General features: G+C 39.4%; 7 protein-coding genes and 1 non-coding gene across 8 annotated transcripts; 3 read left to right on the top strand and 5 right to left on the bottom strand.

The window, feature by feature from the left end:
* Positions 1–541: 541 nt before the first annotated feature.
* Positions 542–2,629, bottom strand: LOC126792026 (uncharacterized). The gene is made up of 5 exons (XM_050518534.1): positions 2,309–2,629; positions 2,066–2,198; positions 1,777–1,901; positions 1,527–1,673; positions 542–823 (listed from the first exon to the last, which is right to left on the bottom strand). Exons 1-5 carry the CDS (start codon positions 2,486–2,488, stop codon positions 689–691), a joined length of 720 nt encoding a protein of 239 aa, XP_050374491.1. The 5' UTR covers positions 2,489–2,629; the 3' UTR covers positions 542–688.
* Positions 2,630–5,612: 2,983 nt separating this feature from the next.
* LOC126792448 (uncharacterized) lies at positions 5,613–8,005 on the top strand. The gene is made up of 2 exons (XM_050518863.1): positions 5,613–7,140; positions 7,692–8,005. The coding sequence occupies exons 1-2, from the start codon at positions 5,613–5,615 to the stop codon at positions 7,706–7,708; spliced, it is 1,545 nt and encodes a 514-aa protein (XP_050374820.1). The 3' UTR covers positions 7,709–8,005.
* A 543-nt stretch (positions 8,006–8,548) lies between these two features.
* Positions 8,549–10,054, top strand: LOC126792025 (uncharacterized). Its single transcript, XM_050518533.1, has 2 exons — positions 8,549–8,735; positions 9,189–10,054. Exon 2 carries the CDS (start codon positions 9,258–9,260, stop codon positions 10,044–10,046), a length of 789 nt encoding a protein of 262 aa, XP_050374490.1. The 5' UTR covers positions 8,549–8,735; positions 9,189–9,257; the 3' UTR covers positions 10,047–10,054.
* A 318-nt stretch (positions 10,055–10,372) lies between these two features.
* On the bottom strand, positions 10,373–11,975 carry LOC126792024 (remorin). Its single transcript, XM_050518532.1, has 5 exons — positions 11,870–11,975; positions 11,532–11,792; positions 11,078–11,438; positions 10,808–10,889; positions 10,373–10,732 (listed from the first exon to the last, which is right to left on the bottom strand). The coding sequence occupies exons 2-5, from the start codon at positions 11,743–11,745 to the stop codon at positions 10,535–10,537; spliced, it is 855 nt and encodes a 284-aa protein (XP_050374489.1). The 5' UTR covers positions 11,746–11,792; positions 11,870–11,975; the 3' UTR covers positions 10,373–10,534.
* Positions 11,976–12,575: 600 nt separating this feature from the next.
* Positions 12,576–15,999, bottom strand: LOC126792021 (heparanase-like protein 2). The gene is made up of 8 exons (XM_050518529.1): positions 15,796–15,999; positions 15,665–15,701; positions 15,227–15,565; positions 14,910–15,140; positions 14,603–14,792; positions 14,386–14,511; positions 13,007–13,106; positions 12,576–12,917 (listed from the first exon to the last, which is right to left on the bottom strand). The coding sequence occupies exons 1-8, from the start codon at positions 15,997–15,999 to the stop codon at positions 12,576–12,578; spliced, it is 1,569 nt and encodes a 522-aa protein (XP_050374486.1).
* A 1,022-nt stretch (positions 16,000–17,021) lies between these two features.
* TRNAT-AGU (transfer RNA threonine (anticodon AGU)) lies at positions 17,022–17,095 on the bottom strand. The gene has a single exon. It is a non-coding gene; the product is annotated as a tRNA-Thr (tRNA).
* Positions 17,096–17,221: 126 nt separating this feature from the next.
* Positions 17,222–18,856, top strand: LOC126792447 (pentatricopeptide repeat-containing protein At5g43790-like). The gene has a single exon (XM_050518861.1). It carries the CDS (start codon positions 17,222–17,224, stop codon positions 18,854–18,856), a length of 1,635 nt encoding a protein of 544 aa, XP_050374818.1.
* Positions 18,857–18,968: 112 nt separating this feature from the next.
* Positions 18,969–21,576, bottom strand: LOC126792023 (probable leucine-rich repeat receptor-like protein kinase At1g35710). The gene is made up of 11 exons (XM_050518531.1): positions 21,366–21,576; positions 21,125–21,272; positions 20,964–21,035; positions 20,747–20,818; positions 20,532–20,603; positions 20,276–20,419; positions 20,109–20,189; positions 19,949–20,020; positions 19,756–19,827; positions 19,413–19,484; positions 18,969–19,294 (listed from the first exon to the last, which is right to left on the bottom strand). The coding sequence occupies exons 1-11, from the start codon at positions 21,451–21,453 to the stop codon at positions 19,204–19,206; spliced, it is 984 nt and encodes a 327-aa protein (XP_050374488.1). The 5' UTR covers positions 21,454–21,576; the 3' UTR covers positions 18,969–19,203.
* Between the last annotated feature and the right edge of the window lie 303 nt (positions 21,577–21,879).

Genomic DNA, 21,879 nt, shown 5'->3' with positions numbered 1-21,879 from the left:
ATGGTATAAGTGAGTTATATATTGAAGCACAGAGAGCGTCACTAGCCCCAGATGTACCCCAAATCCTCAGAAGATCATACTCTTGTAGTGAACCAGGGGATTTCGTATATTCAGTTGTTTAGTCCATTCTTCATGCACTTTACGAACCTTAGGACCTAATGAATCATTAGAGTTACGCGGTGGAGGGTCGAAACTCGAAAGGAAGATGGCAAATGCGTTTGCCCTGAGGGAAAGCTGAGAGGTATCTGGAAAGGATAGCACTCCGTATGGAGAGTTGGAGACTTGGGAGTGGGGTGAATGGTTATGAGGATTATTTGGCAGTTGATCCGGAGAAGCAATGTGGAAGGTACCAAACGGCCAATGCCAGCATCTGGGATAATGAAAGCGAGGAGCTGCTGGAATCTGTCTAGAGCTTAGCGTTCATAGTTCAGATCAAAACCTCAGGGCATTCAATTATAAACCACACGAATTGCATTGCAGGCATATTGATTCGGAAAAAAAATACAAACTATCTAATCGCGTAGCAGGGAGACTGATCTTTACAGTTTAATCCATTCATACTTATCCATACATACAAAACTTCAATTGGTCATCAACAAAGAAAATTTGACTAACATCTCTATGCAAACACAGAGAAGACATCGTTCCTTCTGACTTTTGCATTCTTACACCGATTAGTCCTAGAAACTCACCCTTCAAGCATCGCCTTGGCAGCATCGATCAACAAAGGTCTTAACTCATTTGAAGCTCGACCAAGCACTGTGTATCCTTCTTTGTCTTCCACATCCACATCTGCTCCGTGCCTTATTAGAAGAAGAGAAACCTGTGAACAATGCAAATGGAAGACATATGAGAAACTAACAGCTCTGATTTCTGCTAAGTAGACTACAAGTTGATAATAAATACAAAGGTATTCACAATGTGCAACATGAAATTATATAGCAAACAGAAGAAAATGATGTTCAATCCAAACATGAACCTTTGCACTTCTAAAGTTGTACTTCCATTAAACTTGTTTTAAATGGTTTGTTGGTTGGAAAGGAAAGCCATTTCTTGTTCAAATTGAATTACCCAACCTATTTGTAAATTGCAAGTTTTCAGATGAAACATTACCACACTTTATATTATTACAGAACAACTATCATCGCAAGTACATATGCTTGAGCAAACGTATTAATCAAGTCTTTCCAAACAAGTAATAAAAATCAGGCCAAACCCAATCCTACCTCACACTTGAGAGAGATACCAAGGATCTTTAAGCTTTCTTAGCAACAAAACAGCCATTCGGTGAAAGCATTGTAGCATTCAGTTGTTGAGAAACTACGGACAAGACTTTACTAAACCTAGTATAGGCATATTACTAAGACGAATATACTTCCAAACTTTATTTCATTCCAGTAATCAAAATCAGAATATTTAATGTTAAGGTCTAACAGCAAAGCATATGCAAGGTTAAAGCAGTAACCCTTGCTTAGGTCCGAAACATGGAACAAAAGTGAAAACAATAGGAATCTATTCAAATTTACCTCCTTGTTCTCGCAAATGACTGCACTCATAAGAGGAGTCTGGCCGGTCTTATCAACAACATCAATGTCAGCTCCTTCCTCAATTAAATATTCACACAACTGTGCCTTCCCGGTACCAGCTGCTCGGTGCAATGGGGTGGCTCCAACCTGAACACAACGCACGCCACTAATCAACAAACGTAAAAACTGCAGCAGCATTTGAACATGAGTACACTACGTATACTCCCACATCTTGTACAGAGCTACAAACCTTGTCCTGTACATTAAGCTTTGCCCCGTGCGAGATCAAATTTTCAGCAATCTCCATCCACCCCTTACTTGCAGCATAGTGAAGCGCAACGCGACCACCGTCATTCTTCAGATTAACATCAGCTCCTACAAAATGATTGACATAAATCAAACCGCTAACCAAAATGTACCATTCCAAACCCCAACATTGCCTAATTAACTTCCCCATAACACATAATAAACTCATTTCTTCCACAATTAAACACACATTGCTCGAAAAATCGTAAACCGAAAACTACGAAAACCTATACCTTTGCTTAGCAGCATCTCCACCAGTCCTGTATTCCCACTGCTCGCCGCCGAATGAAGCGGCGCCCAGCCATCTTCATCCTTACTGTTAATCACACCACTCCATTCATGACTAGCTACTAGTATCTTCACCACCTAATTCCGCAGACAAAAAAATTCACATGAAAAAAAAAAAAATCTTGAACTCTGAATTCAGTGTAATTTACACTACTGTATAAGCTTGAAGTGCAGCAAGTACGACGGACCTGAGATTGACCGGAAGAGACGGCGACGTGGAGGAGGGAGCGGCCGTCCTCGTTTCTGAAGGAGGAAGCTGAAGCGAGCTGCTTTGGAGTGAGGGATTCGAACGCCGAAGAATCGCCGGTCTCGGCGGCTTTGAAGAGATCTTCGCTTTTGGGCTGCGGCTCCGATTGATCGATCTCCATGTGAACGGAATTTTAGGGTTTTGGGGTTTGGAACCTCCGGCGTTGAATGTGAGCTTGCAATTTCCAGGCGACTTCGGCGTCAATATAGGATACCGAATAAGGCTAATTTGGAAATATTGTGTGAAATCTAGGGCCATTTACGACTTTTGCCTCTTAGCCGGAATCCGGCGATCCAGTCTAACGGAAAAAATTGAATATTTATTGTACTGAGAGCGGCATGAGTATGGTAAAAGAAAGATTGAGCGAGGGATTCTAATTCTCTACTTGGCTGGTCACTATCCTTGGCTGGTCTCTATTTTTTTTTTTTGCCAAAAAAAAAAGTATATAAACTGACCATTAGATTTTGTCAATTGACGTAAAGCACAGCCAAGGATAATATCCAGCCAAGGAGAGGATCACGATCCTTAAATGGGACGAATATAACATATAGCACCGTGGTTCTATCCAAAAGTTCTCTTTAAAATGGATATTGAAAAACTTGTGTTCAATATGGAAAAAAGATAAATGTAGAAATGTGAATGGAACAATTGGATTTTGAAATCATCAAACGGTAATTCTCACATTTGATGCATGCACATTCGCATCATCGCATGTATATACTAATGCTTGTCTTGTGAAGTGGTTCAATGAAAAGCATACATGTCTACTATAAAAAAGAGAAGGAAAAAATGGAAAAAAAAATTGATATTGGAAGGTGGAGAATATGCTGATTAGAACAATATATTTTTTTTTTCATTGAAACACTTCACAAGATAAAAGCATGTATATCTGCCAAATTTATAACCGTTACATAAACAATATATTCCAAAGGGGTGACCTGAGAACACAAGGTGCATTAGCCACAAAAGTATGACCAAACACCACCCTGTGTTCTTAGTATCACTCCTTAGGGATGAACCGTTTGTTAGGAGTTATGATATTCATTTGATACCTCAGTCATGCATGTAATATGTCCACATATACATATATACAAGTAAGTTTGTGTACCAGATTAGTAGGTGGTACTAGACATGATAAGAGCATAATGACACTATGTGGTCATATTGTGAACATCGTAGACAAAGAGTGTTGTCATATCTAAGACAAAAACGAAATGTGGTCATCCAAACAAAATCTTATGGCACAGAACAATGACAAATCACTCATATTTGTCCCCATGTCCCCTTGCGACTATATTATTCATCTTGTTAATGTCCATATCTCCGCGCGCAAACGAAAATGACAACATTGCAAGTCTGCAACTATATTATTCAATCACTAATATCGAACGATCGATATGGTGATTAATTTGGCCATCCATTTGGCTTCACTTCACAGTGTTGTTAGAAATGTGTATTTCTTTGATATCTTCTCATTTATAACTTTTTTGTTTGCTTAATCGGTTGGAGATATACGATGCGAATTGCATGTTATCATAGTGAAGATCAGAAAAGCAATTAGTAAACAAAAAACAATGATTGAGTAGGTATACATATACGTAACCACTGAAAACCATGTTAACAAGAATTGCGCACTCCTTGATCATACGTTTGATATATTCAATTGTTTTGTGCTTTCTTGTTCGAAAATTTTCAAGAATTACAAGGACTGATGTGAGTATGGTGATCGAGAGGAATATTTCAATCGATGTATCACTACCAATTTCATATATAGTAAAAAAATTACATAATCTAGACTCTCGAGAACGTCCTCGATCCATGCATAGCCTGCCTTCGTGTACGTGATTATTCCGGTCAGTTTTCCGGGCAACATTACTGTCAGCTGCATGATAATACTTAAAGACAATTAGCAGATGTAAGTTAAATGTATTCACAAGTCTAGAAATAAAATTAGTATATATAGCAGACGAGACAGAGATTATGAAAAGATACGGGTGCCATATATAGGTGGAATATTGATGCCCCTACACTGCAAGGTCAGAGGGTGCATGCCTTACATATGAAAACTTTGGTTGGTTTATAGCTTATTTGTACGTACGCATACTAATGTTTAGGTTGTGAAGTGGTTCAATGAAAACTCTTGTATATAATACGTATTGAAAAACAAATAAGATATATAGATGTTGTATAGTTTTCATTGAAACACTTCACAGGACGAGCATACACGTTTGATTTCGAACCGTATAACCAATATATAAACAGTGTATCTTAAAAGTGGTGTGCTGAGAACATAAGGTAGTGCATTAACCGTAAATGTGAAAGCGGCCAACACCACCCTATGTTCTTAGAGTCACTCCTTTGAGACGAACCATCTGTTAGGGGGCTAAGATCGTTCGATCATTATTTGATATAGCTCTATGTTTACATATATACAAGTAAGGGTGTGTAGTAGACTCCTCGCTAGCTAGTAATATAAGAAAATAAGATCTAATCTATTACTACGTTGGTCACTCTACCCTACCGACACCATATAATGTTGTCATCGATCTTTAAGCCAAAAACAAAATGTAATTGTACCTCCAAACTATATCGTGGTTCAGGAGCAAGGGAAAATGGGGAATCGCTCATTGACTTCACTTCTATCTTGGGCATATGACAACAATTATTTTTTAAGAGTTTGGGTCTAGTTGGGAGACTCAGTCCGCCCGGTTTCAAATATTATTAAAAAAATAATTAAAAAAATTGCAACAAACTATATTACAGCATAAGTGCAGGCCACTCGGTCTTGGAAATATGATATCCATGTCCGAGATCTTCAATATAATGAACCATCTAACAAGAGCATCTTTCAGTGTTTCAGATCTACGTACGGCCATTTGGTTCCCCTATATATATATACGGATATACCTAGTGGTTAAGGAATCAAAGGGAGATGAATGATGAATGTGGCAGTTCCGGTTATAGCAATATTTTTTTGATTACAGCAAAAATCTAATGAGACTGTGAATGAAAATAGAAGTGTTAAACTCTGCCCATCCATTTGGCTTCACTTCACAGTGTTTGTTACCCCAACAGAAAAGCAATCATTTATAATTTAAGTAAAGCTCGTTGTTGATGGAGCGTAAATAGCGCGGGAACTCACTAATATGAAAAAGTCATAAGTTACTATTTAAGTGTTCTATCCGCAAGTCAATTTCCTCATCCAAAATTTGAACCAAGCAGAACATACTGTAAAATTTTCCCCCATGGACAACGAAGACGATGACCGCAAAAAAACTAAGTCGTCTTCCAAAGAAATTGGTAATTCCGATGACAAGGAAACCAAGACTTCAACGAAATCATCGACAAAGCCGTCAGCCAAAGATTCTAGTCCTGATGACGATGATAAGAAAACTGAAACTAAAACGTCTACAAAGCCATCGGAAAAGTCATCATCCAAAGGTTCCGGTTCCGGTGTTGAAGACGATAAGAAAAGTGAAACCAAGACTGCTACAAAGTCATCGACAAAACCATCATCCAAGGATGCTGGTTCTGATGCTGAAGATGATAAGAAAAGTGAAACCAAGACGGCGACCAAGTCGTCATCTAAAGATGTCGATTCCGGTGATGTAGACGATAAGAAAAGTGAAACCAAGACGGCGACCAAGTCGTCATCTAAAGATGTCGATTCCGGTGATGTAGACGATAAGAAAAGTGAAACCAAGACTGCGACCAAGTCGTCTAAAGATGTCGATTCCGGTGATGTAGACGATAAGAAAAGTGAAACCAAGACGGCGACCAAGTCGTCATCTAAGGATGTCGATTCCGGTGATGTAGACGATAAGAAAAGTGAAACCAAGGCGTCTACAAAGTCATCGACAAAGCCTTCATCGTCCGATGCTGAAGGTGATAAGAAAATCGAAACAAAGACGTCTACAGAGCCATCGGAAAAGTCATCATCCAAAGATGCTGGCTCTGATGCTGAAGGTGGTAAGAAAAGTGAAGCCAAGACGTCTACAAAGTCATCATCCAAAGATGCTGGCTCTGATGCTAAAGGTGGTAAGAAAAGTGAAGCCAAGACGACGAAGGCGTCTACAAAGTCATCATCCAAAGATGCTGGTTCTGATGCTGAAGGTGATAAGAAAAGTGAAATCAAGGCGTCTACAAAGTCATCGACAAAACCATCATCCAAAGATGCTGGTTCTGATGCTGAAGGCGATAAGAAAAGTGAAACCAAGACGTCTACAAAGTCATCATCCAAAGGTACTGGCTCCGATGCCGAAGACGATAAGTCCACAAAGTCATCGACCAAGCCATCACCCAAAGGTGGTGATAAGGAATCGGGCAAAGATGAGATCAGCGAGAGAAAATTACCCGGTAAGTCATCGGGAGGGGACAAAACAGGGAAGAAGGATGAAGTGCCGTCGACTAGTGAGCTGATGAGTAGCGCGAAGGTAATAGCGTCAGCAGCGCAGGGGGAGAAGGTGGAGAAGGCCGAGTTGGCCGGGGCGGCGAGTAACCTTCTCGGCGCGGCCAACCATTATGGCAAACTTGAGGAGAGTGGGATGGGCAAGTATCTGACTAAGGCCGAGGATATGCTTCGTAAGATGGGTCAGAAATCTGATTCCGAGTCTGACGCTAGTGCTGGTAAGACTAAGAAGAAGACTAGTAAGGACGACGAAGATGACGAGCCAAAGAAATCAGGGAAGAAGCCAGCTGCCAAAGATGATGAGGAAGAAGAAGGTGGTGGAGGGTTTGGAGATTTCATGAAGATGGCCAAAGGTTTCTTGAAGGGTTAGACCACTACACTTTTATCTTAATTTTCTACTGCATGCTTGTGATTAATTTTCTCTATAGGCTAGCTCTGCCTATTATTTTGTAATTTGGGCCTGCGCTGCGACCTGTATCGAAATATCGACATCACAACAAATGTTGTGATACGTTAATGTGAGTAAATTAATAATGGGGAGTACTCTAATGTCACACCCACACCACGTAATTGTATCTGTTTCTGGCTAATGTCAGGGACCTTAGAACATCAAATGTAGCAGCATTGCTAAATTATGGGTGACAGCCTGATATGGATGAGCCTTGGGGTGGTTTTCTATTCGATCGTAAATATTGTGAACTAGGTTTAAGCAGAAACTTTACCAGTCTTCCATGCTATATAAAATGGAAGTAAAGTTGTATAGGTCATACATAGTTCATGTAGGATGATCATGAATGATGGCATGATAACTTGTTGCTAGAATGCTAGTACTATGTTCATTATTGGATATTATTTTTAGGTACATTGTTTATTAGCAAATGAATAACTAGATTTAAATGCTTGTCAAATGTTGTAGGTTGTCGGAGCGCGTAGCTGGGCAGCGTTGTTGGTGCAATAGTGGTAGAGGTAGCGGTGTTTAGGTTCCTGGTTTGGCCGATCTGCGGCGGTGGAGGCGTGGTTGCGGATGTCCCGAGCCAGACGGCTGACAGTGCTATGGTGATGCTGAGGAGGGAGCCTTCTCACTTAGGTTTGCATTGGGCGAAGGGGTGCACCTGTCTTAGTTGAGGCCTGAGAGAGTTTGATCAATCTCTGCTTCGAACTGCTAGGGTTCTTGTTAGAATAAAAGTTTAAGGCTAGCTTCCTTGTAAAGGTGGGTTCTTTTTTGTTTTAAAATAGGTTTAAGGTGCTATATATGTGAAACGATTTCATTCGTTGACCTCGTAGGGGTTTCATGTTTATGTACTGCTTGCTAAACTTTGGTGAAATATCTCTTGAAAAATGTTTCAATTTGCAAGCTAAAATATAAGACTTATAAGTACCATGAACCAAAGTTATCAAACTAATAGTCACAAGTGTTAAGTGTGAATCTTCGATGCACGGCTTGAATCTTCTCATACAGTGTGAATGACCTAGATTAGATTACATCATATAAATATACAGTGGTTTGTAAATATAAAATTTTTCATCCATGTGCACATTTTGAATATCAGCTCAAACATTGAGGTTGAGACTCAAATATCATATGGTAGGTTGCTCGAAGATATATTTCCAAGATGGTCTGATTGTTTTCCAATTTGTATTGCCAAACATGGGAATGATAGGATGAAGTTAAAAAAAATGCAAGAAATACCAAAACCCCAACTACTTGCCAACTCTCCCTCTTCCCTTCCCCATTCAAGACCCAACTAGAATCCTTGCGACGCGGGCTTTCGCCACCTGTCCATCCAGCCATTTCCATATTCATATGCTACGGCGTCGTTTTAGTATTCGGACCAAACTAAACAAATTACAAAGGATATCGGCCACCGGAGACAGACAAAGGCAACCGAGCTGATCAACGTCTTGGTTCTTCCGTCCAATTCAATCCCCGGAGCTCCTGCTTTCGATTAACCCAGTAAAGGTAAGGCCTTTCTTTTCACCTTCAACTTCTGTACCTCTTCTCTATTCCAATGTTCATATCATCTTCAAAATTTACGTAAATCTAGACTCGGATTTTACATGTTGAAATAAATCGCAATGCATTCAATTGTACAATGGGGCGTTCAATTCCCAGCTCATTATGTGTTAATCTATGTAAAGTTCGTTTCTTTTTCATTTTCTTAATTGATATGTTTCTGGGTTTTGGACCTTTTGCATTGTGAAAGATATAAGCTTTGATACGTTGAACTTTGAAAAGGGTATAATTTTTTGCTTGGGATTTGTAGTTCTTCAATATCCAGGGTGGAGTGTGAGTTGAGCAGTATAGTTTGATTGGGATTTAGCAGTATATGTTAGGGTAGATCAGATGTAATTTGGGTGTTGTTAAGTTGTGTAATCAATGCCTCTTGGGTTTGGTTTGTTCTGTTTGTTGCAGGGTTGGTTTATTGTGCTTGATAAATTGTTTGATTAGTTGTACTTGTTCACAAGAAGAAAGGATATTAAAATGTGGGGATTTGCTTCTAATGCCATTACAAGCATTGGACTTAGAAGAAGTTCTTCAGAGCCGAGCCGGGTGTGTTTGGACTCCTCAGACGATGAAGTTTGCTCAAATTCAAGCCGAGAGGAAGGGCTAGAATGCCCTATTTGCTTGGAATCGTTCAACATTGTCGAGAACGTACCCCATGTATTATGGTGTGGTCATACCCTGTGCAGAAATTGTGTCTTAGCGCTTCAGTGGGCTGTCTTCAGATTTTCGACTCAAAAATTTAAGGTCCCATTTTTAATATCTTGCCCGTGGTGCCACCTGTTTTCTTTGCGGCTGGTTTATAAGGGGATTCTAAAGTTTCCTCGCAAAAATTTCTTCCTTCTATGGATGGTTGAGAGCTTCAATGGTGATAGGGCAAAGTTTGGTCCTGCCTGCAATGGGGAAAATCAACAAATTGGTTCTCCAAGAGTTAACTTGGCTCCTGGAAATCAATCTGGCTATAGTAACCTGAGGAGGAACCATTCTAGTTGTCCTTTGCTATCAAGGTATAATGGTGTTGATGGAGGTGGTCGTGTGGACCGGCATCATTTCTCCCTTCACAAGTCTTTGGACTGCTTCATTCACATTACATCCAAGTTCCCATTAGTTATTCTGCTGCTGTTGATTGTCTTTTGCGTAATACCGGGGAGTGCTATAATTTTGGTACTCTACTTGCTACTCACGGTTGTTTTTGCAATCCCATCTGTCTTGGTATTGTACTTTGCATATCCCACGTTGGAGAGGTTGGTGAGGGAGATAACCTCGTGAGGCATCATCAGATACCCCACTTCAGAGAATCTCAAATATGTGGCTCCATCAGTATGTCTTTCATATACATTCTACTAACTCTATTCTTCACTATTCAGAGGCTCCTCCAAATTATTTGGTCTGCATTAAGGACTGGAAGTTTCAGCAGCTGATGAGGCTAGCTCTCTCGAGTAATTTGTACGTACTGACATCTGATGTAACTATTATTCCTTACTGCGAAGTGGCTGATTCGCTCACACAAATTTAAGTACCGTCTGTCTTTTATATGCCTTTGCAATGTACAGGAATAGATGTGGGACTGCAATTGTGTTGGTTTTTATCCTTTATGTAGTCCATCTACTTATTTTTTTATTTGATTCTTATGAAATGGTATGAACAATCACACTTTGGAATTTCTTCCATCGTTTTCTTTGGGTGGATACATGTTTCTTAAAAGAGATATTTACATTCTTCAGTCTTCAAGTATTTATGATTCATCGTACTTCCCCTTAGCAGCAGCAGCAACCTGTTGAAGGAGCTTCTTCCCCTGTTCTTCTAAGTGTATTTGTCTTCTCTTTCACCTTGAGTACTTTATTCCTATGCTTCTCCTCTGCCTGTGCCCTTGCTCCTTCTGCAATGTTTGTAATAAATTCCATCTCATTGTTGTACTTTCCAAGCGCTTTCAATCTTCTTTTCTCTATTTCTCTCTGCATTTTCAAGAAGTTGGTATTAGTCCCTGATCAGACTAACAAAGATATTGGAAATAACCATGGGAGATAAACCTCTCTTTTTTCCAGTCGAAGTTTGCTTTTCCTCTTCTTCTTGTTTTCCCAGTCAAGTATCGTAGAGGTTTGCTGCTCATACCTAACAATCATGACTGTTAGAGGAAGAACAGCATCTAATCTATATTTATAATACACTTTACGAGCACTGATTCAGATTTCAGAACGTGTAATCTTATCCAAATACTTCCCCACAAAGTCTCAGATAGCCTTGAAATGTTCTTAGCTAATTGTTACTGAGTATTAATATTGTCAATGTTGAGTATCTACCTTTTGTTGAGTTTAGCCATCTCAGCCTCCTCCCATTCATCTGCTTTTGTCTTTACCACTCCAGATCTTGCTGCACTCTGCCATTTGATTTCATTTGAAGGTGCAGCAGGTTTCGTGGTGGTGGGCAAATCTAGTTTTGGTGCTGAAGTTCCGGCTTTTATACCGCCGCCGTTAATTGGCTTATCAGGAAATGTTGAAGTTTTCTTCATTGACGGGGCAGGAAGGATGGCATCAGACGTAGGAGTTTGTCTAATAGAGGGAGCAGGAAGGATGGTCTTTTGCGGGATCTTGTCATATGTCGAAGTACTTACTGGCACCCTACTATCTTGGTCTTCTTGTGTACTTTTTGTTAAACCTGCACCTGAAACAGCAATCATCTTGGTTCTAGTCTGAAGAATAACCAGCAAACTCGATCTTAGCTGTGAGAAAATGTAATGCGCGCAACATGTTTTACCTGAGAATAGTTTGGAAATTCTTCCTGCTTCTGGCTTTGAAACTGTTGTATCTTCCTTTTTGCTCTTGATTTTTACCAATTTGTCACCAGTTTCATTGTCTGCCCTTTTCATATCAGAGATTGCAGATTCTTCAATTGATTTAACTGCAAATGCGGCAGCTGCCACCGCTGTTGCATGCTCTATTTCAACGATAGAATCATAATCTTCACTCATTTCGCCAGAAAACTGCCTCTGGAACCAGTTCTTCGTTTTCTTCTTCTCTGCAAGAGACCGCAACATTAGTGCTTCTGATTCTAGCTTCTCTAGATGGCGATATTTTCTTAGATAAGTTCATTACCTTTGAAAGATTGAGTTTTCTGTGGTGGTATTCGTCGATCAATGACGCTGCTGGACTCCTGTTTTCACCTGATCTACACCTGAAAATCTCACCCTACCAATAATCCTTTGCTTAGTCATTTACATAAAATTGCTGATCATATGGAAATAATATGATAGTTAATTGATGATTAACAATTGATCGATAAGCTCAATAAACTTCAAAGTAGGGACTAGAATACCTCATTTGCTGAGCCTCCATGGTTTCTGAACAATGATTTGGCAATTGGCATCCATTAGGGCGTTGTTTATTTGAAGAAGAAGCTTAAGCTTTCTTATGGAAAGTGAGACCTTGTTTAAAGTTAGTTAATAACACTGTTTATAGAGCAAATGCAGCAAGTAAAAGTTGTGTAAACTTTGCATGTAAGCAAGCCCTGGTCTGGTTCTGAAAAGCCTTTTTGCTCAAGTAAAGTATTCCTTCTTTCTTTCCTTGATTCTTAGCTTCAGAAATTTACAGAAAAAAGAAGCAGGCATAAGTAGTCTCAGGCAACACTTTAGGAACCTTATGAAACCTATATTTTAAATCTCATTAAGATAATGAAAAGATAGCCTAATCTTCTCGTTCAGAAGACCCAGTTTGAGTTACATAGCAAGTTGAGTACCACAACTCCTTCAAAGAATAAGCTGAAGTATTCACCAAAAGAAAAAAAAACACGTACACCTCCTAACTAAGCGCATGCAGGGGCATGGAAATCCTTGATAGATACAAAGACGAAAGAATCTGGTGCAATACTAACTGTAGAGGTAGGATCAACTAGTTTTGGTTGCATTTCAGGAATGTCGAATGACTCTGTGAGCTTCAATGGGATTCCATTGAGTAGCAGCACATCACTCTGGATATTGCCTCCTTCAGGTGTCAAATGATACTCTTCTCTCATTGGTGTACCAGCTGAGTTTGTGTCCAGTTGTTCTTCATATCCTTGCGAAGGATGCGAATTGAACTCAGGGAAAACTTCGACATCAAAGGTAGTAGAGTTGGACATGTTGATCAAAAGCAGAGTGACCCCAGGCTGAAAAGAAACAAATAACAGTATTTCTCAGAAGGTAGGTACACATGTGAATAAAGCCACAGTTCTTAGCTTATATAGTTAAAGGTGACCTTATTTTTTGAACAATGAGAATATGCACGCAAGAAAGGAGAGCCGTAATGAACGGTAGAAAGCACTTGATTTCCCATCAGTCTATGCCACAGGAGTGCACTGGTGTAATGCAAAACAGTTCAGAGAATATCATGTTAGTGTTTCGAATATTTCGACACAATTTAAATTTATTTAGAAGTTTAGATACAGAGCTGTCTCAAAACATTTGGAGGTCCGGTGCGAAATTGAAATTGCAGCCTAACTTTTCGCAAGTCTTACATAAATATATCATTAAAGAAATTAGTTGTAAAATATTAGTGCAAGTTTCAATTACATACAACCAAATGATACAATTTTTTTTGTTATTTGATTTGATTTGAGTATAATCATATCTTATTCTCTCATTTATTTAACAACGAACTAAATATCTCTTAAACACAAACTTATAGACGGAAAAAAATATAAAAGAAATATCCAAGATAACTAGTATATATACCCAACAAATCAAGGAAAAAGGACTCAGGAAATACAAAAACAATGATGAGGGATATTTGGACAAATGTATCTACAAATTAAAGAAAAAGATGAGGAATGAAATATGGCTTGAAAGAATGAAAGAAAAAAATTATATAAATGAAGTAAAAATGCAGTGATGTAAATCGAACTCTTGAACTAGTGGAAGGTAGAAGAAAGTGAAAGACTTGGTAAACCACTTAACTTTTTAATAAGAAGATGCCTTTTTGCATAATTAGTATATGACTAGGTGTAAGGGTCAACAATAGACCCGGCTCAGTCTGACCCATTATTACCGAGCTCGGGCCAGGCCTCAACTATTTTTTTAAAATTTCCGGGCCAAACTTGGCCGAGTTTTCTAATAAAATCAATAACCACGGGCAACTCATGGGGATTAAGCTTTATGAGTTTTTCTAGTCCGGACTTATTATATTTATGTGTAATATATATATTTATTAAGAAAAAATAAAAAAAGAATAGGATATGGTAATTATTGAACTAAATATAGTACAAACAAATAAGAAATATAACTAAATAATTTAATTAATTTACATATACAACAAATAAATACATATAAAATTATTAATTTTAAAAATAAATAGACTTTAGGCGGACTTTTGAATAGGGCCGAGCCGGGCTTTAGCCTCATGGGCTCTAACAGGCTGAGCTTAGGCTTTAAACCCTCGACCTTTATCCAGCCTTATGCCCATAAGGTCAGATTTGAATGAATTTTTCAATGAGGCGGGCGGGTCGCCCACGGGCCAAATGGTGATCCTTAACTGGGTGTATGTATGGGCCCTAAATTTTGGGGTCCTGGGTATGTGCTCTTCTTGCACTCGTTAAGAGCCGGCCTTGTTTAGATATTATGAAAGTTGGAGATTCTAACCCATAGTAGTCAGGATTAGGGATGAAAGATGTGGTATTAAGTAGCCCATAGTTTCCCCCAATCAAGGCTTGTCTGCAGAAAACCTTGTGACTGTAGCTTGCTGTCATACCAAGTTGGTCCAAATACCTAATTCAATTCTCACATAAATAAGTCACAAACTAATCGCTTGCGCGCTGAGTTTTAAGGACAGTACAAAATTCGGGTTATGATCAAGTACCAAAAGCCATTAGCAAAGGTATGTGAAACATCTTTGCCACCACTGTTGTAAGCTCCACCAGCCTCACCAACCCAAGGGTCGGTCCAAGGCGCAAACTCTTTAACTGAGTTTGCAGCATCATTATATGTCTGAGCTGAATTGTCCAGGTAAAATGGGTCTTGAACCTTGTTTATAAGGGTTGAATCAACACCTGAAATTTCAACAGATATCCTCAGACATATATTTCACCAAAACCGCAGCATGCGCATTCCTGACATGTATGATGGCATGATGCAACACAAAGTGAATTATATACATAGTTATGTACCAGGACCAAGATTGTAAGTGTGATGAGTCACGCCGTCCAGGACACCAGGTCCAGTGGCCAGCAGAAAGTCATTGAACCACTGTTTATCATAAAACCCGCCGGGGCCTAAAACCTTTGGCTGTTTACCATCTGGGAACAACTCTGTCACAAGTTGTTTGAGCTTCTTGATGTCTTTGGCATATTGTTGAGCTTCTATTCTTGCAGCAACCCCACCCCCACATAGCTCATTTCCTGTTTAATCACACATAATAATCAGATTCACATGTTTTTATGGTATCTGCATATCCCATTCAAAACTAATAAGTGATTTTACATACCAAGCTCATATGACTCAACAGGGTAACCCTTTGAGATGGTATACTCCATGAGATCACGAGCATTTCTTTCGTCCCAATCACCAACCCAAAGAACCTTGTCTTTTGAGTCTGGATTCTTCCCATGAAGGGCGTTCAGTCCAAACCAGAGTTTGGCTTGTGTCTTATTGAAAAAGTCATGGATCTCATCCCATCTTTTCCTGTCAAGGCAAGCACCACTGAACCCGAAAAGCGCAGAACTGTCTTTCTTCCACCGGTTGCAGTCTTTCACTCCATAGCCAAATCCATAAGTAACACTGTCTTGCAATGAACCTCCAATTCTAAGCCTTATTGAGCCAAATGCTGAAAATTCACACAAGAGTCAGTTTCTTGCCCAACACTTCAACAATATCAGTGACATAACTTTTACTAACAACATATAAACTACAAGAACCTACTCACCCTTTACTGCATTGATCAAGTTCTTGTTCTCTAAATCCTGCAAATAAGATACCAAGACAAAGAAGGTTAATGAACCAATTCATCAACACTTAGTTCACCAATTAAACATAATGAAACAGTGAGACATATACCAGACTAAAAATTCCAGCATTTCCCCAAGGACATTGGCCATAATCACATTTATCAGTTGGCCACCAATCTAGGGTTGCACATATGAAATTGTCATCTGTGCTAGCTATTGAAACCACTCCTCTAACCCTGACATCAACATATTCAGCTATTGTCACCGAGAACACTGACAAAAGCATGAAACATGCAAATGCTCTCAACCCCATTTTCACAGAAAGAGAAGCTAATTCTGCTATTTTTTTGAGGAAGAGAAGATAATTCTGAATTTCTGATACAGGTCTACCTCCCATATATAAGATTTTTCCTAATTTATTTATTCTCTTGATACACCCTCTTTCTCTTCTCATGAACTACCTAAACCCTATTTAACTCACACACCTCTCATTGATTTATCATTTATACGTAACATAGAGCTCCCATCTTTATGCGCTTATTTTAACCTCAGGAAGACTTGAGCTTATATGGAGAAACGAAGACTAATTAGTGCTTATCTTTTGGTAGAGTACTAAGGTATTGAAATTAGATTAAATATTAAAGTTGTTCAACGTGAACCGTTCGTGTAAATCTCGATTTTGAAAGTTCAAACCATTGTTAAATTGGATGAAATTTTGTAGAGATGATCTTGAATAACATACCTAAATATTGAATTATTATGATGAAAAAATATGACCGAAAAATATGTTAAAATTAGAATTTCACTCTGTAATTTCAGAGTGAAAGTTCACACTAGATAGAGACTATATATATATATATGATCAAATCTATATATGCGTTAGATCTGAGTTTGTTTCGAACACGCACCAACCATTTTCATTCGGAAAAGCTACCTACCATGCTCAAGAAAGAAGGTAATGCATTATATCTGTGTTTCTTTTCGAAACATTGGTAATGCTACTAATCAGTGTTTTACGTATTATACATTTCAATCCTTTTAGAACTTGTCTAGATTTAGATAATTTTAATATCCAGTTCTAGATGACTTCACCAAAGAGTAGACAATCCTCGTGGCCATTGAACACATGCAGCCATCTGCATCAAATATAATGGATACATTTTGGGTGATTAAACACTAAAACAACTCTTTGGTTGGCAATGGTTGAATGTCTACATCTACCAACTAACCACAATTATAACTCTTATTTTTCCTGAGAAAAAAAAAGAATCTGAGAGAAGTTAATACGAGGACCAGTATGAAAAATAGAACAATATGAAAAAGGTCCAAAATTATTGCTCTCGTTGAGAGTCGAACTCAAGACCTCCCGCTTACTAAACGGGTGCTCTAACCAACTGAGCTACGAGAGCTATTCGCTAAGAGGCGCTTTATTAATATATTACTTGGCACTTACTAATTTTATCTCTCATTTTTGAAACAAACCAGTTTGCTTTTTTGATTGAACTAGCCTTCCTTCACAATCAAGTGAATCAACCATGTCATACATTAGCAGCAGTACAAGATGTCTCCAACTGTTAGAGAAGTGCAAGAACCTAAAGCACCTCCACCAAGCTCATGCCCAAGTCTTCACTTGTGGCCTTGCCCACAACACCTTTGCCTTAAGCAGACTCCTAGCCTTCTGCTCAGACCCACATCATGGCAGTGGCAGCCTCTCTTATGCCCTTAAACTGTTCCACCACATTCCCCAACCCACCCTTTGCATCTACAACACCATCTTAAAATCCCTCTTGCTCAGAAATGAGCTCACCCACACCCTAAAAGTTTACACCCACATGTTGCAGAGTGGTACTCACCCTGACAACTATACCCTCCCTTATGTCCTAAAGGCCTCTGTTAAACTCCAAAGCTGTTCTCTTGGGGAGCTGCTTCATGGGTGCAGCTTCAAATTGGGTTTTGAGTCTGATATCTATGTGGGTAACTCCCTGATGGTTATGTACTGTGCGTTTGATAATGTGAAAGGCGCGCGTTACGTGTTCGACGAAATGTCTAGCCTGAGTGCTGTGTCGTGGACGGTGATGATTTCTGGGTATGCAAAAGTGGGTGATGTGGACACGGCTAGAATGTTCTTTGATGAGGCTCCTGTGAGAGATAGAGGAATATGGGGTGCCATGCTTTCTGGGTATGTGCAGAACAATTGCTTCAAGGAATGTTTGTACTTGTTCCGGTCAATGCAGGCCAGTGATTTAGAGCCTGACGAGGCTGTTTTTGTTAGTGTGCTATGTGCTTGTGCTCATTTGGGAGATTTAAATATTGGGATTTGGATTCACTCGTATCTGAATCGGCTTGGGCTGCCATTGAGTGTTAGAGTCGGTACTGGTCTTATTGACATGCATGCCAAATGTGGGAAGTTGGGTTTAGCTAGAGGAGTATTTTATGAGATGCAGCAGAAGGACACGGTTTGCTATAATGCTATGATATCAGGATTGGCACTGCATGGGGATGGAAAAGGTGCACTGGAGCTGTTCAGGGAGATGGAGGCGGCTAGCGTCAGGCCAGATGATATCTCCTTCATTGCTGTGTTTACTGCTTGTAGTTATGCAGGAATGGCGTGTGAAGGGTTGAGGATGTTGGACAAAATGTGTAATGTATACAATATTAGGCCGAAAAGTGAACATTATGGATGTATTGTTGACCTTCTAAGTCGCGCTGGTCTCTTTCAAGAAGCAAGGGAACTAATAGACAGAATGCCCAGTTCAAGTAATGTATCTGAAGAAGCAGTAGCTTGGAGAGCTTTTCTCAGCGCTTGTTGCAACCATGGACAGGCTGAACTAGCTGAGGTTGCTGCTGAGAAACTGTTTCGGCTAGAGCATCATAGTGGAGTGTACGTCTTACTTTCAAACTTATATGCAGCTGCTGGGAAGCATGGAGATGCCAGAAGAATTAGGAATTTGATGAGAAATAGAGGAGTAGATAAGGCACCGGGCTGCAGTTCAGTTGAGATTGATAGAGCAGTTTATGAATTCATCGCAGGGGAGAAAACTCACCCTCAAATGGAAGAAATTCAGATAGTTTTGCAGACTATAAACAAGCAAATGGAACTTTCGGTCAGCCATCATCCCAGCTCTTTTCAACTTTCGGTCAGCCATCGATCTCTAAGCGTTGACTTCTGAATTTCTTGAACATATTTGATTCCAGCAATCGAAAACAGAGGATTGATGGAAGCCAAAATATACCTCTGACAAAATGAATCAAAAGGAAACTGAGAAATTGGAAACTGGCTGCTGTGACAACAAATGAAAATTGTTATTTATGTTAATCCGGATGTTTCAACTAATATGAAGCTCTGCTACAATTTACACAGATTCAACTCCTTGGAAAGTTGACGACATGGATACTTTCAGTGGTAGCAAAAATTCATCTGACACATTTCCTTTTCACTCAGATAATATATGACCCTTGTTTGGGCAAGTACATTAACACAATTGATGAATAAATAAAAACTATGTTGATATCTTGACTAGACCAGGAATTCTGTATCAGTGAGCTCAAGAACTTTGTGTATGCCTATTGGTTTAACACCTGGCTTGAATGCATTACCTTCAATATACCTGTGGAGACAACCAAACCAGATATTAATTTCACACAATTAGCTTCATAATGTCATGAACTAAAACATTGCACATGCTTTAGTCTCAAATTCCTAAAGGTTCTGGCAAAGAAGCTCACATGTCTTTCAAGAATGGGTGTTTATAGAAGGCATCAGGAATTCTCCCTGAAAACTGATTGTGATCCAAGTACCTAAAACACACCAATGAACAAAATATTGTAAGAAAAGATAGAGCAATCAGTTCTTTCAACTGATAAGGGTGTTGATTCCATCAGTTCAATAGTTATTGGATGTAACAGCATATTTATATATGAGTTCTTTCCTTGAAATTGCTAGAAGAACCTAGATTACAATTTGAACATTGGCAATAAAAGTGAAGGCAACCCCTCAATGGAAGTATCCCATAAACATCTCGACTTCTGTAGCACAAACATAAATAACAGACTAGAGCAGGAGACTTACAAGTATGTCAATCGAGGAATATGAGATATTGCTAATGGTACAATCCCAGACATCTTGTTGTAAGACAGGTACCTATAACCAACAAAAATCAACCCAACATGACGTAAGAAAATTTAGTTTCTACATGTAAATTAAACATATGAATTCAAAGGCAATAATATGTAGACAGGAGAGAATAGGTAAGGATGCATACAAGATTTCCAGGTTGGTCAAGTTGGCAAGCTGAGCTGGAATTCCTCCAGTAAGATAATTGTTGTTCAGGTAACTACATATCACAGTTGTAAAAAGAACCGCATAATTTTTCACTGCAGTTAGATGGGAGATGGAAGTGTACATAATTTGAATTAACTTACAGGTTACGCAAAGCCGGAAAGCAGCCCTCAATGCGTATGAGTTCTCGAATAGTACCCACCAAATGATTGTTGCCAACATCCCTATCAACAAACAGTATTCCAATGATGCATCAATAATCAGATACAGATCCTTTTCGCAACACCAAGAGCAGAGGTATGAAACTTACAAGTGCCGAAGATTTTGCAGAGTTCCTAGTTCTGCTGGAATTCGCCCAATAAGACGATTTTCTTGCAGATAGAGATAGCGAAGAGCTGGAAGATTAGCAAGCTCCCTAGGAATTTCCCCTTTGAAACTGTTGAAGCTTAGATACCTGCACAAGTATACATTCATGATGTTTTTAAACAGCATATAGTCAAGTCGTAGTAAAATCATCCAAAGGAAGCAAAATCAAATTGGCAGGAAGGAAATCTAAATCCACTCACAGATGGGTTAAACTCTTCAATTCACCAATCTCAGGAGGAATGACATCTTGCAGCTTATTCCATCTCAAGTTACTGGAAAGTAACAACAACCAGTAAATGACCAAAGCAATAAACACATCAGGACTTGACAAGAACCATGTGTGCATTGTTAAAGGAACTCAATTTTGTTCATTGAGTACATCCTAAACAAATTAGAGTAAAAGAAAGGACAATACAGTATTCTTAGGCGCTTCAATCGTCCAATCTGAGGAGGGATAGGCCCTGTTAACTTGTTGTTATGAAGATCCCTGTAAAATGAACACAATTACATACAAATACACCAGATTCTCGATAACAAAGATAAAGGCATCAATCTTTCACTTGGAAATTTAACCTGGCAGTAACACAAATGAGATTAAATTAAACAGGATCAGATCAAAGAAGTGATCTTACAGCCTAGTGAGATCCAAGAGATTAGTAACAGCAGTAGGAAAAGGCCCAACAATCGAGACTGCATAAACCTCCCTGCATAATTTGAACTTAAATCAAACCCTAAAACACTCTCCAGTACTAATCAAATCAAATCTGAATTGATTGAGTAATTGATTGCTTACAGCTCAGTGACGACTCGGTAGTCGCCTTGGGTGGAGCAAGTGACGCCGGACCACGGCGGGAGGTCGCCGTCGCCGCAGGGATCGTCTCCGACCCAGGCGTAGACTACTCTCCAGCCCAAAGAGGCCTTGATCTCGTTCAGTGCTTTCACTGCGGCAAACACCAAAACGACGTCATTTTATGCTGATTGAATTGAACTGAGAGAGAGAGAGAGAGAGAGAGAGGAGCTGAGGGAGGACTTACTGTCGCGCTTTAGGGTCTTGGCGTGGAGGAGAAGAGGAGAGAGTACAAGGATAAGAGAGAATGCGGCGAAGCGAAAACGGAGCGCCATTGGAGAGATCTGATCGGATCTCGGAGTTGGGGAATTTAGGGGTGTGAAGTGAATGGCATTGATGTGGGAATAGAGCTTCCCTCTGAGCTGCTGCTTCTTCTTCTTCTTCTTCTTCTTCGAGCTATTGGGTAGTGGCCTAAACGCGGAGAGGAAGTGACGTTCGTCGGTCACAGTTGGTTATTTCTACATTTATTATTTTCATATTGCTTCTTGTTTTTTTATTGGCTTTGGAGTTACGCGCGGTTCATTCTTCATTAAAGTTTTACTGTACCTTAATGCACAGATGATTTTACAAAAAACATAAGTTTCGTACATTAATCTACTATGTACGGCCTAATTTATACAGTATTATGTATCAAAAGCTGGTCTATTTCCTAGTGTAGGTTGGATTGAATTGACCTAACGTGTTTATGTGTTGATGATTTA

Source organism: Argentina anserina, chromosome 4, assembly GCF_933775445.1.
Source record: "Argentina anserina chromosome 4, drPotAnse1.1, whole genome shotgun sequence".
NCBI lineage: Eukaryota > Viridiplantae > Streptophyta > Magnoliopsida > Rosales > Rosaceae > Argentina > Argentina anserina.
The sequence above is the reverse complement of the archived record's forward strand: the minus strand, read 5'-3'. Positions and strand labels throughout refer to the sequence as shown.

Coding starts and splice junctions, on each gene's coding strand:
- LOC126792448 (XM_050518863.1), top strand. CDS start 5,613: ATGGACAACGAAGACGATGACCGCAAAAAAACTAAGTCGTCTTCCAAA.
- LOC126792026 (XM_050518534.1), bottom strand. CDS start 2,488: ATGGAGATCGATCAATCGGAGCCGCAGCCCAAAAGCGAAGATCTCTTC. Junction 1,902..2,065: donor GGAGATGCTGCTAAGCAAAG/GTATAGGTTTTC, acceptor ATCATTTTGTAG/GAGCTGATGTTAATCTGAAG. Junction 824..1,526: donor TCATTTGCGAGAACAAGGAG/GTAAATTTGAAT, acceptor CATTGTTCACAG/GTTTCTCTTCTTCTAATAAG.
- LOC126792025 (XM_050518533.1), top strand. CDS start 9,258: ATGTGGGGATTTGCTTCTAATGCCATTACAAGCATTGGACTTAGAAGA.
- LOC126792021 (XM_050518529.1), bottom strand. CDS start 15,999: ATGGGGTTGAGAGCATTTGCATGTTTCATGCTTTTGTCAGTGTTCTCG. Junction 15,702..15,795: donor ATGCTGGAATTTTTAGTCTG/GTATATGTCTCA, acceptor TCTTATTTGCAG/GATTTAGAGAACAAGAACTT. Junction 15,566..15,664: donor CTTGATCAATGCAGTAAAGG/GTGAGTAGGTTC, acceptor GTGAATTTTCAG/CATTTGGCTCAATAAGGCTT.
- LOC126792023 (XM_050518531.1), bottom strand. CDS start 21,453: ATGGCGCTCCGTTTTCGCTTCGCCGCATTCTCTCTTATCCTTGTACTC. Junction 20,021..20,108: donor TTTCCGGCTTTGCGTAACCT/GTAAGTTAATTC, acceptor TGTGATATGTAG/TTACCTGAACAACAATTATC. Junction 19,485..19,755: donor ATTCCTCGATTGACATACTT/GTAAGTCTCCTG, acceptor GGTGTGTTTTAG/GTACTTGGATCACAATCAGT.
- LOC126792447 (XM_050518861.1), top strand. CDS start 17,222: ATGTCATACATTAGCAGCAGTACAAGATGTCTCCAACTGTTAGAGAAG.
- LOC126792024 (XM_050518532.1), bottom strand. CDS start 11,745: ATGAGTGAAGATTATGATTCTATCGTTGAAATAGAGCATGCAACAGCG. Junction 11,439..11,531: donor AATTTCCAAACTATTCTCAG/GTAAAACATGTT, acceptor TTGCTGTTTCAG/GTGCAGGTTTAACAAAAAGT. Junction 10,890..11,077: donor ATGGCTAAACTCAACAAAAG/GTAGATACTCAA, acceptor CATGATTGTTAG/GTATGAGCAGCAAACCTCTA.